Source organism: Poecilia formosa, unplaced genomic scaffold, assembly GCF_000485575.1.
Source record: "Poecilia formosa unplaced genomic scaffold, Poecilia_formosa-5.1.2 Scaffold346, whole genome shotgun sequence".
Taxonomy (NCBI): domain Eukaryota; kingdom Metazoa; phylum Chordata; class Actinopteri; order Cyprinodontiformes; family Poeciliidae; genus Poecilia; species Poecilia formosa.
This window is the reverse complement of record NW_006800285.1, coordinates 219,250-237,737: the sequence shown is the minus strand read 5'-3', so window position 1 is coordinate 237,737 and position 18,488 is coordinate 219,250. Positions and strand designations below refer to the sequence as shown.

The following is an 18,488-nucleotide window of genomic DNA, read 5'->3' as shown; positions in this document are numbered from 1 at the left end:
ATATATATATATATATATATTCACATATACATATGCACACAGCTGGCTCCTTTTGGCCAAGCGCCACACTCAAGTCCCTGCCTTTATATATATATATATATATACACATATACATATGCACACAGCTGGCTCCTTTTGGCCAAGCGCCACACTCAAGTCCCTGCCTTTATATATATATATATATATTATAAACACACATATACATATGCACACAGCTGGCTCCTTTTGGCCAAGCGCCACACTCAAGTCCCTGCCTTCCTCCCTTCCAACAAATCCATGTTTTGTTTTGTTTTTTTTCCCCAGATGAATAATACAGAGCTAAGAAATGACAAACAGTCTAAGTGATCAAAGATTTAACATGTGGCACTATGGAAGGAAAATGGGTTTCATCCCTCGAATCCAAAGCCACTCTTTTTTTTTCCTCTCTCTTCCCTTTCTCTCTTTCTAAACGGGGCAGCGCGCTTCCCGCCGCCCCTCCGGGTTGTGATGCAGTGAAGCTGCTCTGCGCAGAACCGACCGGGCACGTCGCGTATAAAAGCGGCTGCGCTCGCACAGGCGGAGTACCACAACAGGAGCACACTCACTGCGGCTCGTCAACTAAAAACAGAAAGGAAAAAAAAAAAAAGCGGGCGCACACTACGGCAGGATGTGGGCGACGAGGAGCGGCTTCTCCTGGAGACTTTTGCTTTTCTCCTGTGTGTTTCTGGAGAGTTTATCCCAGGACTTTGTCGGACAGACGCAGTTCATATGCACGTCCGTGCCCAAGGATGTGGACATATGCGCGGCCACGCTACAGAACAGCGTACCTGGGGAGGACTTGAAGACCACCGTAATGCAGCTGCGGGAGACCGTGCTGCAGCAGAAGGAGACGATCATCAACCAGAAGGAGACCATACGGGAGCTGACCTCAAAGTTGGCCCGGTGCGAGAGTCAGAGCGGCGGCGTGGAGCCCGGGGACGCGCGGCCCGGGGGCAGGAGGAAAGAAGCGGGGACCAAAAACACCATGGGGGACGTGTCCAGAGGCCCCGCGGAGACTTTGACGCAGCTCTCTCAGACTTTACAGTCGCTGAAGCAGAGATTAGAGAATCTGGAGGTAGGGTGATGCGTCTGGAGACGTTTTCGGCGCATCAGCTCTGCGCAAAAGCTCAATTTGAAGAGAAATAACCTATAAGTCATTGCAACAATCAAAACATTTCTTTTCGTATTTTAAAAACACAATGTACAGTTTACGCTTAGACATTCACTTTAAAATAATATAATAATAATAAAATAATAATAATTGTATAACTGAACTTAATGAGGTTTCGCTCCCTGACAGCAATTCAGCAGGAGCAACAACTCGGTGCAGACCAACAGCCTGAAGGACCTGCTTCAAAGTAAAATCGACGACTTGGAGAAGCAGGTGTTGTCCCGGGTGAACAGCATCGAGGAAGGGAAGCCCGGTCTCAGGAACGAGACCGAGCAGCGTGGGAGAGTGGAGTCCACGCTCACCTCCCTACACCAAAGGATCACGGATTTAGAAAAAGGTATATGGGACGAGGGGGTTGATCTTTTCCATGCACAAGTAATATTTCAGGATGGAAAGTGATTTAATCATTAGTTTATATTCTATCGTTTACGAAACGAACTCTGTAGATGATTATTTCTTGCCATCAGAGCAGAATCTCATCCTGCTCCACTTTTTGCAGATTAAATAAAAAAAAAAATAAAAATAAAAAAAATAAAAATGGTAATACTACCATGCATCATCTGTTTGGGAGCCCTGCGATGACATGCATACATGCATAATTGCGTATAGCAGAGAAATGTTTCAGTTACCAACGTCACTGCTCCAGTGATGGGTTTATCTGCAACGAGATTAAAGCAAATCTGGAGCCCTAATATTGTGGATTTGTTGTGTAACGCATAATTCCAATACAAATCCCGAGGTTGTGTGCAAACTGAGTAAATTATAGGTGTTTAACTGAAGCTAAATAAATAATAATAAAAAAAACAATAAAGAGAGAAACAGGAAGCATGTATAATGGTCACCAATTCGTGTTCGATGCCAACAGGTCAAAGAGAAAACAGGCCCCTGGATAAGTTCCAGCTCACATTCCCTCTGAGGACCAACTACATGTATGCAAAAGTGAAGAAGAGCTTGCCTGAGATGTACGCCCTCACCGTGTGCATGTGGCTGAAGTCCAATGCGTCGCCTGGAGTGGGGACACCTTTCTCCTACGCGGTCCCGGGTCAGGCCAATGAGCTGGTCCTCATAGAATGGGGGAACAACCCAATGGAGATACTGATAAACGACAAGGTATGGCTCGACGGAAGTCAAATTCTTGACCTTCACTGATTTTAGTCAAAGATATTCACCTTGTGCACAAGCAAAATATGCTAATTGTATACCTGACACACACAGCTAAGAAGCACACGCCACTCAAGGGTTATAAAGCCAGGTTGGTTAGCAAGTTTGACGTTAGCCTTAGCGCTGTTGCTAAGCTAGCTTAAATGGTTTCATATTTTTGTAACTTTTTATTCCCCTGTTAGAAAGCAAAGCCTTACTGTCCTCTACTGCAAACCACACAAGTAGCATTAGACCAATACTTGATGGCATATTTTGAACATTTTTGAAAAATTTGCTTGATTAACTGAAAGCTCTCTCTAAAAGTTTCTTTTTTTACAGTGTATGGTTCTGACATATCATGTGTTGCGTCTCCTCGAAGGTTGCAAAGCTGCCCTTTCTCATCAATGACGGAAAGTGGCACCATATCTGCGTAACCTGGACGACTCGGGACGGGGTCTGGGAAGCTTACCAGGATGGCGTCAAAAGAGGAGGCGGAGAGAATCTGGCGCCGTATCATCCAATCAAACCCCAGGGATTGCTAATCCTTGGCCAAGAGCAGGTAAACAAGAAGCGGTGTGGATTTAATGCTTCCCTGCTCTTCCTGTGCAGCCGTCTTGGATATTATTAAATAATTTTTCAAGTCATCTTCTTGATTTGAAAGCATTGATCAAACAATAGCATATACTCTTATATTTAAAGTTGAATGTAAATCTGGTAAACATTGGTCACATGTGTTTTAAGGCTTTATTTGAAATGCAATTACGTGACCTTAATTTTTCATTGGATTCAAAAGTTTTACCACTATGAAAGCAGCACATACATCCTAATAAGCCAGAATTATGGTGAAAAAACAACAACAAACAAACAAAAAAAAACAAGAGGCAATTAAATTCCATTTATGATGCACAATTTTCTTTCACTTTGTGTTCATACAACCTCGTGATCAGCCTCATTAAAAATGGATTCTCCTTACCACAGGACACTTATGGCGGGGGGTTCGACGCCACACAGGCTTTCGTCGGAGACCTGGCGAATTTCCACATCTGGGATCGGAAGCTCTCCGAAGGGGAGATTTACAATCTGGCAACCTGCAGCAGCAAAGCTCAAGTGGGCAACGTGTTTGCGTGGATGGAGACGAGCCTGGACATTTATGGCGGAGCCTCCAAGTGGACATTCGAAGCTTGCCGCCATCTCAACTGAACTGAGCCGCGAATGAAGAATAAAACATTTGCGAACATCACTTTTGCCACGGTGGTTAGTCAGCCAGCCTGAAGGGTCAGGAGGAGACTTTTTCAGTGAAGACGAACTGGAATTTTTTGTCATAGGTGTTTTGAAAACTTTATTTGTGAGAGGCTCTTGCGCGATTTTCTGGTGTGGGAGGAGGTCACTGAAGAGGTCAACTTTTGGCATCCGGCGTTGCTCGTCAGCACATGTGGTTTCATTTGGGGGAAAAAAGTAGGCAGTGGCACTTCTGAAAGGAAGAAGTCGCAGCGTGAAGGTGAACAAATAGCGGGCCGAGTTCAAGCGTGCAGCAGGAAAAGGTCGCATAGGTTTTTTTTTTGGTTTTTTTTTTAAGAAAACTGATGTCACACAATTCAAAGAAAACAAATGAATCTCCAGCGGTCTTTTCTGTCTCGACTGTCAGAGATTTGCACTGTGGAGGACACGCAGGTGGACTCATCTAGCAGCAAGTTTTGCTTTTGGAGGCTTTGAAAAAGACAAAAGCGTTTCTCGACCACTCTCCTTTCTCTAAAAACCACCCGCTTGACGTGATTTTTGTGCAAAGAGCGACTCTGATCATTGCCAACATATGAGCCTGAGTGCCTTGGGCTGTGGAAAAAAACAACATCTCAGCATATCCATTATCATTTGCAGAGTGTTTGTGTTAATTTTCCTGTAAAACGTTTTCAAAAGCAGTCTTTCTTGTAACGCTTTGAAATGCAGTCGGACCAGATTGAATGCTGTAAAATGCAATTCGTTTTGCATTTTATTTTTATTTTTTTCCCTGGTTGCTCGAATTTGAGTGGAAATGTTTTGTTTTTTTTGTACAGTAACAAGCATGTCTTAACTTCTGCGATGCTGCAACATCATCTCTATTCTTTGCTTTTACTGTCCTTACCTTTAAGTTGAGCTTTTATACTGTATTGTTATATGCTTAAAGCATGGCGACACAGACGGATGATGAAAAAAAAACAAAACAAAAAAATCTAGTTTTTGTAATAAATTGTGATACTTGAACCATAGGCAGGTGGATATATACATAATTATTTTTGCACATGTTTGGTATGTCGAATGAGTTGACCAAATGTGACAAAGTCAGAGCTCCTTTTGGGTCACAGTTGGTGCAAAAATGATGAACAGAATAAAGTTGTTACTGATGAACAGAATAAAGTTGTTACTGATGCAAATGTTGACGGTTATTATCAAACTCATTGATTTCCATTCTCCGAACCATTAAAGTCCAACTTTAGGGAAGAAGTGGGGCAAAAGATGGGAGTAGAGTTACGCTCTGTGTTTCCAGCTCAGTGCTGGATAATATCCAGATCCTTTCCAACCAGCTGGGAGAAATAATTCCTCCACTGAGCGCCAGTTTGGGTCGAGCCAGGAATCAGCTCAGCTGCTCCTCCTCACTAACCCTCTGAGGGGAGAGCCCCAGGAGGCGGCGTCGTAATTTCTATCCCGAGTAGGGAGCAACTCAATTCCACCCAGATTTCCAAGGAAACTTACATCCAAAAAGAATCTGAGTAAAAAACAAATGCAGTTTTCAAATGACGATTTATGGCAGGAAAAGCTGGCCGTAAGTGAAAGAGTAATCGCCTTTCCGTTTGTTAAATAAAAGAGATTCTGTTTTACAGAAAACTGGGTTTCAGACTTTAAGACTTAACAACCCACTTAAATTGAATGTGTCTGACCACCTAAAAGTAGGCCATTTTAAAAAGTCAAACGTATAGAAAATGTTTTATTGAAATCTATCCATCTGGACAGAGGTTAGACTCCAGAGAACCACAGTCAGAGCTACTGTGTTATCAACAAATGGAGAAAACATGGATCAGTGCTAAACTTTGCCCGATCTGGCCAGCCTATCAAAATCACTCCAAGACTGCAAACAGTGATCATTCAAGATGTCAAAGGAAGCCCAGAAGGCCTCAGCCGTCTCAGTCAAGGTCAGTGTTCAAGACTCAATGATGAGAAAGAAGCTGAACATGAGCAACAATCATGAGTTGTATCAGTTCCAAGAGAAAAGCCTCTGCTCACTGAAACACTAACATTTTCCAGAAGCAACCTTTATAAAAAGTTTGCATCCTATTACATTTGGTGTAAAACTAAGACAGCGTCTCATCAAAAAAAGGACATAATTCACACACGGTGGAGGTAGTGTGATGGTCTGGGATCATTTTCCATTTTATGACTGCTGGAACCAAGTCTTATCTCTGGCAGAAAACCCTGAAGACTGAGATTTGTAATTCACCAATGAATCTCAAGAACTCTTGAGTTTTGCAGCAGGACAATGATTTCAAAACACACCAATGAGACCTCCTCTGAATGATAAAAAAAAAAAAAAATACAAAACTGAACAAGGGAACAAAAACTTTTTGGATAGGCCTAGTCAAAGTTCAGCTGAGATGCAGTAGCAGGATTTTAATAAGGCTTTACACTTCAGTGAAATAATCTTACTCAACCATCTTAAAGACGTTATCGCAGTTGCTGCTGACAAGAAAGATATGCTTTTATATTTTTACATTGGTTTTGATTATGATGTTTCAATTGAATGACAAATCCAGCTGTGGACAATAGCAGGTATGATAAACAGAACATAAAAACAGGGTTGTGTGTTATAGTAAATATCAAATATAACCATGGATTTGCCTCTTCAATGTTGGAATCTTGCAGTTCTTTACAATCAATTCTAGCTTTCCTTATCGCCTCTCTGTTAAATGCAGAACATAATGTAAAATTCCCTCGTTAGTTTAGAGAAGTGATTGTTCTACACGTCCCGAACAAAGCACTTCACTCTCAGACCACAGCTTTACTGGTGATTCCTACAAAGTAGAATGGGACACAGATCTTAATTACCAGACGCCTCCTCTGTGGAACCTTGTCAAATACTGAGAGTAGCTTTAAAATGTTCAGTTTGGATAAAGTTTATATAGCTAGACCGGCTTATGTTGTCCTAAACTATCTCCATATGCTGCGAAGGACTGAGGCTACTGACAGACACACTGACCACATTTCCTTGCTCTACTTTCTCCTATAACTCTTAAATTATGGATTTTTCCCCAGTAATTGCTGCCATTAACTTTATGTTCGTTCCCTCTTTTCTTCTTTAAATTTCACAGAAGTCTCATCTGGCCTGGTGCTCCTGTTTAGCTGTGACATCTTCCTGCAGGGAGCTATCGACTGAGCTATTGCTGCCAACAGCTTTCTGTTGCCTTTCTATAAGACGATGCACTTGCCGCCGTCTTCCTGGGTTTAATCTCGTCTCGTATGCACAAAACAACACAAGCAGTTTGGCTGCGACTAATCACATGTACTCAGTTTTTCCACTAATGGCTCAGAGTGTGTCCGTTTAGCTTTGTTTCTCTGCTGGATGAAGCCATTACAAAGCAGCTACTCTTGGGAGCTTGTTCCTGCTATGAACTCATTACTTTTTCATTAACAGAGAAAGTACACCCATGGAAGTGCTCTTGTGTTTCTGCGGGCCTACTCCGCCTTCTCAAACCTACAGTTTGTCACGTCAGATGGCCGCTCACACTGAGCCAGATCGTCCCGGATGTTCTGGAAGAGGAGTTGGCCTCCACTCCGCCGCCTCACGCTCAGGATGAACATACAAGCTGGGGATTGCTGCAAAGTAAGTGACGAGAGGATTTCCTTATGCAGAAAGCATTTACCAGTTGACATAATGAACCGAACGTGAGTGAATTTTTTTTTATACTTGGTGTGAAATGTTGATGGAGGCAACTGACTTAATATGTGATTGGATTGACTATGAATTAATGTATGTAAACTGATTTTTTGTTGTTGTTGAATGTCTTGTTTTGAATCAGAATCTTAAAAATAAATTTAATTTAACTCATGAAATAAACCAATTTAATTAAAATGTTATGGGTGAAAAATGGATAGATGCACGGATTAAGATTATAAAAAATATTTTGAAATATAAAATGTAGCCACTTTGTATAGTATATACATACAAAAAACAAGTTTTTAAATCACATATATAGTCAACAAGGTCGTATACTCTACAACACGGTATGCGGTTCAGATTTACAGTTGTCCCACTACTTACACACACACACAACACGCACACACACCCTTTCTTTCTCTATTGGTTCATTAAATAAGTTAATAAGGACTGCCGCAGAGAGGAAACAATCCATAAAGTTTCTGTGCGAAAAAGTCAACAGCTCTGCAAGCGTACCCCACGTGTGAGGGTCTCACCTCTGTTGCTAAACAGGTTGTTAGGTCTCCCCAGCAGTCGGGTCATATGTCCCGCAAATTGGTTTTCCTTTCTTCTACATCTTCAGATCAATAAACCTTTCTCCCCAGACAGCAAATCCATCTCGGCTCATGGATATCACATTACCAGAGGAGGTATAGGTGCAGGAACCCACCTGGGGATGGCTTCTCATGTTGTTTATAGCCTGCAGCTCCTCACAACATCATGTTGGGACATACCAACGCACAAATACACGCTAAGGGCAAGGAGGCTTCCTGATACGTCAGTTTAGTCTTTACTGGAAGTAAATTTCCTCTTTCTAGTCTTGTTGACCTTCATACCACCTTTGCTGGATTAAGGTCTTTTAATTGACCCAAATCTTGCCCCCCCTCCATCTTGCAAAGTACTCACCTGAACTTGTCTCATAATAACCGGTCTTTTTGACCTTGCCTCGGTATCCCTACTCTAACTGGTTTGAATCTGCGCATGCTTCAGAAGAAAAGGTCTAATATGCAATTACTTTTGTCTACAGTATCTAGCATATCGCTTTAGATGAGCGGCCGCATTATTAAAATACCGTATGCTCATCAATTCATGCAGATTTTTAAATTCAGTTTTATATGACAAGACAAATAGGGAACACAGACAGGAATTCGCTGTTTCAACGAAGACGGAAAACAAACAATGTTTGATAACAACATGAAATAAAAGACAGAGGGGAGACTCGGGGGACCGGGAATGCTGCTGCTTGTCATCCACTTTTAATGATTTGGAGTTGCTTTCAACTCTGAGAAGTACACATCTACTTTTTTCTGATGTTCTTTTAATAATCTCAACACCCAGCTGAACTTTCAGACAATCTTATGCATGTTTGGCATGTTTATGAACTCTTGTAAATAAGCTGATGTCCTGATAGGCTTGAAGAGATCATAGGTCCTGGCGGTGCGTCTTTAAGGGTAACGGAGAGCAGGTGACAGCAAAAGGAGACCTTACATTGTCAGTCACATTTAATGGACTCACTAGTAAACATTTATTTATTTATCAGTGATACAAACAATGTTTCTATTGTTGGGGAAGAAAAATCCAATGATAGAAACTTTAACATTTCACAAGATTGGAAGAAATACAGAGAGAAATCTTTGCCCACTACTTTTTGCACAAGTTCTCTTGTTAATCCAGTCTTTTGAGTTTTTCACATCAAACCTATGCAAGAAATTCTTGCATTCTAACCATTTTTTCCCCCTCACAAAATAATTTATTTTATGTCACATCATGCTCTCTTTTTCTTCTCGTTTCCTTTTCCAAGTAGTTAATGTCAGCCATTCTAACAACGTATCCAGGGAATTTGAAAGACAATAAGGCCACAGATCCTCCACCGTGCCAAGAGAGCAGGAATGAGGTGTTGTTCCAGGATCCACTGATTGTTTCACCAGAAACCCACCTGGAGTGCGTGTTGTCACAAAAGCTTATTTTTAATTTCAGACAAATAAAAAGAACTCAGTTAAGAGTCTCAATACAGGTGAAATCAGGAATTTACACCCACTTCATAAAATGAAGCCACCAGTTTTACTTCACAATCTGATATTAATTCAAGCTAACATTTTTGTTTCTTCCAGTTTTTGTCAGTTTGGACCACTAAAATCATTTCTTCCAAGATAATGAAAGAGATAACTACTTCAACTTATTTTAAACTCAGAAGTCCACACACACCAAGATTCATTAGCACATAACTTGTGCTATGTGTAATTTGTATACATTTCTTCCATTTGCAGTTTCAAGAAAAATCTGACACTGTGCTTGATAAATTAGAATAAATCACATAAGGTGGTTATATTTTCTCCAGAGTGAGAACAACAATGTCTCTCTGAAATGCTAAAAAATTAGTCGGATAAAACAAACCTTGAAAGTAGGGATGAAAGAATTGTAAATATTCGTTTGATACTGAACTGGAAAAAAATAAGCTAATAAAAAATGTATAACGTTGATGGCGTAGGCCATCTGTTGATAAATGTTGTTTGCAGGAAAACATTTCTCATGGCCAAGAGATTTACTGCACATATTGAAAACCCAATATCATATATATATATTTTTTACATTCTGGATAAACTGTTAGCTCCTTTATTGCTATTTTGAGTGCAATATCACTGAGACTGCTGAAACTTTGATGCATGAAGGTCTGCTGTCCATTTAAATTAAACTCTAACGATATTTATTCATTAATACGAGGCTGCTTTTTTTTCCCCTCCCCCCTCTTCATTCAATGTCATCAAGATTACTTCTAAGCATAATTTCTGATGAGTTACCTAACATTTGTCCTCAAACCTCTTCGTTTATAAAAGGGGTCTGAGTGACCAGTCAGACAAGAGTGTTAGGAAACACAACGTGCAGAGGAAACACACAGAGCTGTCCTTAAATCTCAGAGCTACTTCAGCAGCAGTCCTCGATGAATAATTGATTTCAATCCAACACGGGAAATTTCCATCTGCATTATTACCCAGTGTGTTCTCGGCTCAAAAGTACGCATAAATGCACCTTCTCCAGGGGGAAACGTGAAACCTGGAACGATACTTTGCCAGATGAGTTGGTACATAATCACATCTCAGGGGGGCGGGGGGTGGATTATTCTAGATTGTCTCAAGACAAAAGTTCAAAGGTCACCGCTTCTTAAGATCTTGAACTCACTATCGGTTTCACTCAGGTGACCCACTGAGTGCTCCTGGAGGAAACTCGAGGTCTTAAAGTAATGCTCAGCAGATATCGAAGGCTTCTGATTCAAAGCAAACTTTAATATATATTTTTATACCACAAGAAAACATGTTTTTTTTTTTTTATCAAAAGGAAAGCAAAAGAAAAAAATTAATTCAGTATTTAAAAATCACTGCGAAATAAGAACCTGAATATTTTGGTGATCAATTTTTTGTCACAGCTAAAAGTTGTTCAGTTCCCTCTTAAATACGAGTTGTTTATGCTTAAGCTCAAAGCCTAAACAATGATAAAGTACATTAAGAAATCACTGTTCTCTCCCCCCCCATGTCGGCCATATTGGATTTAACAAAAATAATCTTTTGCATTTGCAACTGATGGTCAGTAGTTGATAGTGTATTTTATGATGCTTTAGTGTCCACTTCAGTGATCTGTGTGCATTTATAACATAAAAATCTACAAGCAGCACATGACAATGGCTTTTAGACAGCTGTCCACTGTAGTGACCACTATGCATGAAAGGGTTAAAACTAAATAATTTTGAAATGCACTTTTCTGATACAAAAAGAGCCTTTGCAACCATGCATTGTGCAACGCTACATCATTATGTGAATGGTGACGATGTGTTTATAACAACAGAGCATTAAGTCTCAAAATGGGTTCGATGTTAAAACTGTTCTCGGTGCACACCAACGCATCAGTTTTTGATTAACATCTGAAGTCTGAACTTAAGCATCTTAAAGCTTGGAAGTAGTTACACTTGGATATTTTCACATTCATTCCCTTCAGGGTCACATGGAGTAGATCGTCAAGCTCAGTATTGATACACTCCAGCTGTACCTTAAGAGAAAGAGGGAAAAGAAAAGTATGCAACAGCCACGGCTCGACTTTTAAACACCAGTTTACCAACATGAATAATAATGAAGAAATCTGTCTCGGTGTGAAAGCTGCAGAATGTTTTCCTCTCCTCTCATCCCTGTTCCTCTCACACACTCCCTCTTGGCATTCTGCCACGGCTGGTCTTTATCCACAGGCATCCTGTGACAGAAGCTGGCACAACAGGGATACTTTTCACAGAGATGCCATGCACAAACTCGGCTCTCTCTCTCTCTCTCTCTCTCGGAGCGGAGCCAGAGTCTGTTTTCCATAATCAGGTCAGACACAAACACCCACATCACAGCGCTCCTGCCCCCAACATCCACCTCAGCACGCTTCAGGTGGAGCTCGGCGTGGAGGTCTGCTCACTGAATTAAGCGACAACAGACGTAGCCCAGGTCAGATGCAAACCAGTGCTGAACTTACAGTTCATGCTGCTAATACAGCCCTGCGGTCTCGCCTGAAAAGTAATTAATTATTTGCTACGGTACGCAATGAAACGCTTTTATTTTTGATTAAGAGCCGATCTGTTAACTTTCTTGTGCAAACATAAAAAGGATTAGAATAAAGTTTTTACATTATAACGTGAGGAAGCTCTTTCTCCCCCTTCTGCCTTTGTGGCAGCGCTACGTTGACTTTCCACAGGTGTTTACTTCACCTTTTGTCCTCGCGTTTCCGAGTTCCATTCAGAGGTTCATGAAGATGTTACGGCAATGGTGAAAAGCTCCAATGCAATTTCTCATCAAGGTGAGCTGTATTACATCTACAATCACTGGAGATACCATCTAAAACAAAGTGTCTCATTCTTTTCAGCCATGTCAAGCCAGTGAAGGCCATACTTTTTTCAAAATGCATTGTGAAAGAACGTGTACAAACTTTTTGTGCTCCTATATACTCGAAGATGAAAATGTGAAATATTAAGTGACTCACCACAGTTTAAGTTACTTTTACTACAGCTATGCAAGGTAAGCTAGAAGCATTTTTTTTTTTAAATATATAATTTTACAGGACTTGCTGTAGTAATAAACTTTTTATAACATTGGAATTATGAAACAATTTATTTGAAAGTGCTGTTCAGTATGCTGGTGCTGAAGTTCCCCATTGCGTATATCCTTAAGTTTCTTTATTTTAGGCGAGAAATCATATTCCTTACCATGAAAATAAAAAATATATATATCTGCACTACATTAAAAAAAAAAAAATACAAAATGTACAACGGAGTATTAGTGCCATGGTAGATCAAAGAAAGAAAAAATGTGGCTTCAGAGGAGAAAATCTTTGCCAAAAAATTCAGAAGTTTCTACATCAATTACACATATATGTACAAGAAGACACTGATATTTTCTGCATTCTGACTTTACAAGGTCAGAGAATAAGTTGGTTTGGTTTCATGGAAAGTTTTCCCTTTTTTGCAGATTTGTGACATTTGAACTTCAGAAAATATTCAAGTTTTTTAGTTAGTTGGCAAATATTTTCTCCTCTGTGCATTTTCTTTTTTGGGGCAAAAATGGCATTAATACTCCATCATCAAGTAAGCAAGAGAAGAAAACAAAGTGACAGTATTCCATGGTTTTTCCATGGTTTGTAGATTTTTGCTCAGCGAATGTAAATCCAACAACAAAAAAACTGAATAAACTCCAATAAATAGTGTCTAATATTTTGACAAAAAAATTGTTCTTTTATTCAAAAATATGCAGAGTTGCAAACCCCAAGCAGTTTTTGCTTGGAAAAACAAGAACACTGCATGCCGCCAGCTTAGGAAAATTAAAAAGGAGAAAAACTTTGATGATGGTCAAGTCCAAGCAGCATGGCTACTGAAATCAATTCAAAAAGGGAAGTTGAATGGCCAGACTGGACTATGACTAGAAGTTAGATTCAACCAAAGAAAACCAAGACACAGTTTCATCGCATGAACAAAGAAAAACAAAGAAATGATCCACCATCATGCAGTGTGTGAAATAAAGGATTGAAACCATGTAAGAGATAAAAGAACTCATTATTATGAAGTCATATATGACAGCGTGTTAAAAGATTCTACTTTAATGAGACCAATCTGTCTGTGAAGTAAAACAGACTGAAAACCTTTGAGACAGATTCAAAAACAGGTCATGCACTGTCAAGAGAAACTGAGAAATAAAAGGAAAAGAATATCAACAAAGACACAAAATGAGAAAATCCCTAGCAAAGTTAGGAAAACTTATAGAAGCAATCCATGAGGTTAAAGTAGTTACAATAATGATCAGTTTATTTGAACTATTGATTCTTTGTGTCTTATTAAATCAGTCACATTCATGTGTCTGCACAGCCCGTATCGGGCAACAAGTCGCTTCAGAGTTTGCAGGAAATGCATTATTAACTGAAGTCATCCTGGTCACTCAGCATGAAAATCAGCAAACTCCACTTGGTTGACAACTTGCAACTGAAAATTTATTATGATGTTTATTCTGAGCCTGAAGTTCCAACTTATAAGTTTGTGGTAAATTGAACGCATCAACTTGTTGAATTTTTCACTTTTATGGACTTTTGACAAAACTCAAAGTCAGACAGGACAGGAGGGACACCTCTCAAGCCCACACGGTTAAGTCCGTCAGTTCTCTTCTAACCTGGTGAAGACATTAAAGGTGACTTTGAGAAGCAGCTTCCACTCCCAGAGGATCTCGATGCCTTTCCTCCGCTGCTCGTCTGCACATGCTTCACTGCTCCATGGAAGTACAAGCTGTGTTTTGTATCCGTCTTCCGTTTCTTCACTGTTCCTTCCTCGTGCTCCTTGAGGGCAGAGCTGCTCATGCTGCACTGATTTCCACCCTTGTTTTACATCCGCTTGTCAAGCCACACTGGTTAAGAGGACCATTGGTAACTTACTTCAGCTGCCAGCCTGGCAGACGTGAAGCAGTTGTAATCGTTTTCCTTCAAGTTATTTCTTGTCGTTAAATCTCTGTTTTCTTGTATTATGGAAACATCTCACTTAATCTCAGGTCTTTGGTGACCCGCTGCTCTGTTCCTCCATTGGAGCAAACCGTGAACATCCTAACACAATCGACACAAAACCCTTTTCGTCTGTCAACTTCATACCACCTAAGGATAGGCAGTGAATAATGGAAGTTCAATATTATCAGCCGGTTCACTCACACACCCAGCAATTATATCTCATCTATGGAAATCTCATCGAAAATAACTCTTCACCCCGTCATCAAGCAAGAATAAACCTCCATCTTGAGCTGTATTCATTCAGCATTCAGCTATTATAAATAAAAGTAATTTTTTTTTAGAAACTTTTGTCTGGTTCTTTCATTAGACTCCAAAGAAAAACCCATCCTTAAATTAGGTAATACATTAATCTTGAAATAACACAGTTTTGATGTGTGTTAATTGAGTCGGAATCAATTCATCATTCTTTTTTTCTCTGACCAGACATGTTGAAAACTTTTTTTCACCTGACTTTATGAATTTGTGCTCACAAACAACACTCCAAGTCACCTTGATGGACCGGCTACTGACTACCTGCTCAAGATGTCATATGTATTTTATTGTTTTACTTAAGAACTGTTACTCAATAATGGTTAGGAGTTTGCAGATGATGTAAAGATAAACAGTACTCTAGTTACCTCACCACCCATTTATGCAAGTGTATACCCAACTTTCATACGAAATTATCTTTATGCGTTATAAAATGTTAAGTTATCTATTGGCTTAGAAACAAAATACAAAGACCGATTGTTGCTTACTGATATGTCGTACTTCCAACTAGTTTTAGGTTTTCAAAGTCCCTCCACCCTGAGAGAGCAAAAGTTAGTTTCCTGCCATCTTAATAAAAATTATTAATTCCTGCTGCTATGTAATCCACACAAAGTGAACAGTTGTTTTGTCTCAGAACAGGCAACTTAACATGTTTTTTTTTCCCCAAGCTGGCCTGTCATTGGGTCATGATGCTTCTGTTTTCTGTTGTCGTTCAACTTAAGTCTTTAGATGGAGACTTGCCTAAAAAGTACTTATGCTAATGCTTTCCATCCATTAAAACCATCAATGATGCATGAACGTATAACATTACCACAGTCAGTCCCATTAATCATCAGCAATCATTCGGTATGATGAACTCCATGCGAGTAAATGTTGCTTTATCTTTTTCTGTTGACCTCAGGCAGCCAGTCCTGTCAGGCTTGCTGGCATATGAGCTACACACTGGGACTATGTCGTCCCTTTCCACATCCCATGAATAATCCATGACCTGAGAGGCTCCGGGAGCAGAGCTGGGTGCTTCGTGAGAGGCTTCCTCTAAAGCAAACTGTCAAGACAAAGACAACAGTGTCTGCATTTACTCGCCAGAAGGTAGGAGAAGTTGGACAACAACAACGACTGCAACTGTTTTCCTCAACACACAGCTTTTGTTCCTGCATGAGAGAGCGGATTTAGGGTCGACTGAATTTTTCCCTCTCTTTGTGTCTTAGCAAATGAGGATGTGTTTGTTGGTAAAGGAAGACTACAGGAGCAAAACCAAATACGCTTGGTTAAATTTTACAACGCACGCATTAGTTGACAATTGCAATGTACAGATTTTTGAGAGGAAACAGTTTTGTGAAATGGATGAGGAGCAGTAAATCAGGACCCACTCTTTTTAGTTGCTGCAGAGGAAAGAATAAAACCTCCAAGTGATGCGATGTTCCAGATATAGTGTCTCTGACAGGGAGACTATAATGCAGGAGCATCTGCCTCACCTGCCGCAGAACATTCCTCCAGTGGCGACTGCCCCATCTTTTATATGTAGTCTGCACCACAGCAGTGCAGTTCAGGGATCACATCTGTGTGGCATAACTCGCAAACTTTGGGTTTGTCTTCCTGCCTCCTTCACCGACTCTCCAACACATTTCCTGGTTGTTTGCAAACTGTGTCAGATCATTCAACACCGTCTGTGTTGATTTGTGAAACGGTTGTTGAAGAGCTGCAGCTCCTTCAGCACAGGATAACATGAGTCATGTGTATGTCCAGCTCATAATGACTCTTTAAACACCCTGACACCATATAATTGATGACGGTTGGCAGCCTGATTCGGTAGACGATAGATCACGTTTTCAGGTCGCCTTTCCAAAATTTCTAAGCAAATTCTGTATATGTAGAAAGATTTGACTGATTTTACTTAAAGCAGAAAAGCAGGAGGCGTTCTTACTGCTGTTAAAACACTATTGTGTTAGTATAAAAACATTATCTTTAGCATTTATTTTCATTCAAGTGCGTAAACTCAGCTATAGAATAAGCGCCTATTAAATGGATTAGTGGTTTTCGAGTGTTTATTTGCCTATGCTTTCAGCCATTTTATTATGTAGAGCTGATATTTCAAAATTTTTAAGCAGCTGAATATGTCTCTTCTCAAGTGAAGAAAATAGAATGCATTTGCTTTGATGAGCTTTAGAAACCTGTGATTTCATTTAAATGACTTCAAATCAAAGCAACAGTGTTTAGAAACTGTAAATGGTTTTAAATTGCGTTCTTTTTAAAGTTTGGTAACCATTTGTCTGTTACTACTACATTCATTGTTAGTTTAGAAAACTGTGTAAAAAAGGATTTGAAGATACATGTTTTCTGATTTTCCCTCTCACTTCGAATGCATTTTACACAGATGGAAAGTTGAAAATCTGATATTTATTGAAGACTCACACTGAGTTGAGTGAATCAGCAAAAGGCAAACACAGGGTGTATAAAATTCTGTCTGATCTGATAGAGCAGATATAAAACTGAGCTGCAGAACTAAGTGAAATAGATAAGACAAAAGGGGGGGAAAAAATTACAAAATGTGAACAAAAATCCTGACAGAACATTATACTAAACTACATCTGCCTGCCAGTCATGGCAGATGTGCAACATTAGAGCAACGATTTAGCAGCAGAGACAATCAGTGACACTGAAGGGTAGAAATTTTATACATGAAGCTAAAAATGAATACTCACAGTACACTGAGCAGTTTTTTTACACTCTGATCATTGTCAGAAACTGCTCGTGCTTTTGCTTAGCAACACTAAACCACCTTCATACTTTACAAACAACACATGTTGTCTGGTTCAGTCAAACCACATCAGCACTTGTATTATCAGTTTTGACTATGCCTCGTGGTTGATTGAGAAAATAACTTCTATTTAATGTGTGATGACAAGTCTAACGGTTCTGAATTGCTGTGATCTCGACAGTCACCATGTTACCCGACACTTGGTATTCATTATCACTGGACGTTAAGCCGAAGAGATCAATGTAACTGCAAATATTCCATGCGGACCAAGTGAGACAATTTCACGCTTGAGACAATGATTGCTTTCAACACTAATGGGCAACAGACATGACAGTCCCACAGATGTAAATTTCCCAAACATTAACTTCTTGTCACAATCACAGGCTGAAGCCTCAGATGCTTCTGGTCACTTCGGGGTTGGGCCTCGTTTTTACTTTAATGTAAAAGTGGAAAAAACTATGTTGTGTCAATAATTGTAGCAAAAAATATCACTAACATAACTAACTACCTGCTACACACAAATATAATTGAGTTCTGGTAATGAGATTACTCTTATACTCAACGGGTCTGCCTTGGGCTTTAAATCTAAACTCTAGAAATGAACAATGTCATGACTCTAAAGGGGAATAAACCAGAAAAAAAAAACACTCACTATAGTTGACAGCATCCACCACTGGTTACAGTTGTGAACTTTTAAAAAGTGGCAGTGTCCTTCAATAAGTTCCAACTCACTTAGTTTTATCCTCTCCCTCCACCGTGACCTCTGTCTCTTTTCTCCATTTGGGGCAACCAAGTGACTTTGTCAAGAAAATGTTAATGAGAACGGCTTTTGCTTTAGTCTGGCCTCAGGTTCCCCTGAGTCTTCACGTTATTTGGCAAGGATAATATGTGGGATTCTCAAAAGTTCTGGTTTCTGCACAATTATGGTCCCTCTGTGACAGGAGTGGAGATGCAGAAATACCTTGCAGAGTAATGAGCTGTTCAGGGACATGAAGTAATGCGGAAATAAGTAGTTCATAGTCAACTGCTTTACAGTACAGTGACCTTCCTGCACAGAATATGACTTTTAACACAAACGCATACATCCAGGGCTGTGCAGAGACCACTAAAGGGGCAGGTGCTCAAAAAAGAAAAAAGGGCACATGTTA

General features: G+C 39.9%; 1 protein-coding gene and 2 long non-coding RNA genes across 4 annotated transcripts in view; 2 read left to right on the top strand and 1 right to left on the bottom strand.

Moving 5' to 3' along the window:
• The window catches only part of LOC107833222 (uncharacterized), a 20,891-nt gene extending 13,938 nt beyond the window's left edge, over positions 1-6,953 (bottom strand). The window contains exon 1 of the long non-coding RNA XR_001658941.1: positions 4,529-6,953. This is a non-coding gene — a long non-coding RNA (uncharacterized LOC107833222). The remainder of the gene's footprint in view (positions 1-4,528) is intronic.
• On the top strand, positions 601-4,530 carry nptx1l (neuronal pentraxin 1 like). Its single transcript, XM_007574193.2, has 5 exons — positions 601-1,093; positions 1,319-1,526; positions 2,055-2,299; positions 2,709-2,888; positions 3,308-4,530. The coding sequence occupies exons 1-5, from the start codon at positions 647-649 to the stop codon at positions 3,527-3,529; spliced, it is 1,302 nt and encodes a 433-aa protein (XP_007574255.1). The 5' UTR covers positions 601-646; the 3' UTR covers positions 3,530-4,530.
• A 4,644-nt stretch (positions 6,954-11,597) lies between the features above and the next one.
• The window catches only part of LOC107833220 (uncharacterized), a 65,716-nt gene continuing 58,825 nt past the window's right edge, over positions 11,598-18,488 (top strand). For both annotated transcript variants that reach the window (XR_001658936.1, XR_001658935.1), the window contains exons 1-2: positions 11,598-11,743; positions 15,484-15,671. This is a non-coding gene — a long non-coding RNA (uncharacterized LOC107833220). The remainder of the gene's footprint in view (positions 11,744-15,483; positions 15,672-18,488) is intronic.